Raw genomic sequence first — 264 nt, 5'->3', positions numbered from 1 at the left:
CATCCACGAAGAGAAAGTCCCCTCCTTGCCTCACTTGCCTTAACAACACACAAAACCAAAACCACTTTTCCTCACCAGGCTTAGAGTTCCTCTCCCCGGACAAACGCACAGCGGCCACTCTCTTTTCCTTCGCGTCGTGGACCTTCGGCATGTGCCTGACGTCCCTCGTCTCGTGGCTCTTTCCCAGTTGGCAGTACCTGGCACTCCTGTCCTGCGTTCCCTCCGCCCTCGCCTTCGCTTACTGGTGGTGAGTCAAGGGGAGGG

General features: G+C 57.6%; 1 protein-coding gene across 1 annotated transcript in view; it reads left to right on the top strand.

Moving 5' to 3' along the window:
- LOC119587332 (organic cation transporter 1-like) overlaps positions 1-264 on the top strand; it is a 23,263-nt gene that overhangs the window by 8,788 nt on the left and 14,211 nt on the right. The window contains 1 exon segment of the mRNA XM_037936080.1: positions 79-247. Coding sequence (XP_037792008.1) covers positions 79-247 — 169 coding nt within the window.

The sequence above is a fragment of the Penaeus monodon genome, chromosome 22 (genome assembly GCF_015228065.2).
Source record: "Penaeus monodon isolate SGIC_2016 chromosome 22, NSTDA_Pmon_1, whole genome shotgun sequence".
NCBI classification, from domain to species: domain Eukaryota; kingdom Metazoa; phylum Arthropoda; class Malacostraca; order Decapoda; family Penaeidae; genus Penaeus; species Penaeus monodon.
Note: the sequence above shows the minus strand (reverse complement) of the source record. Positions and strands in the feature narration are given on the sequence as shown.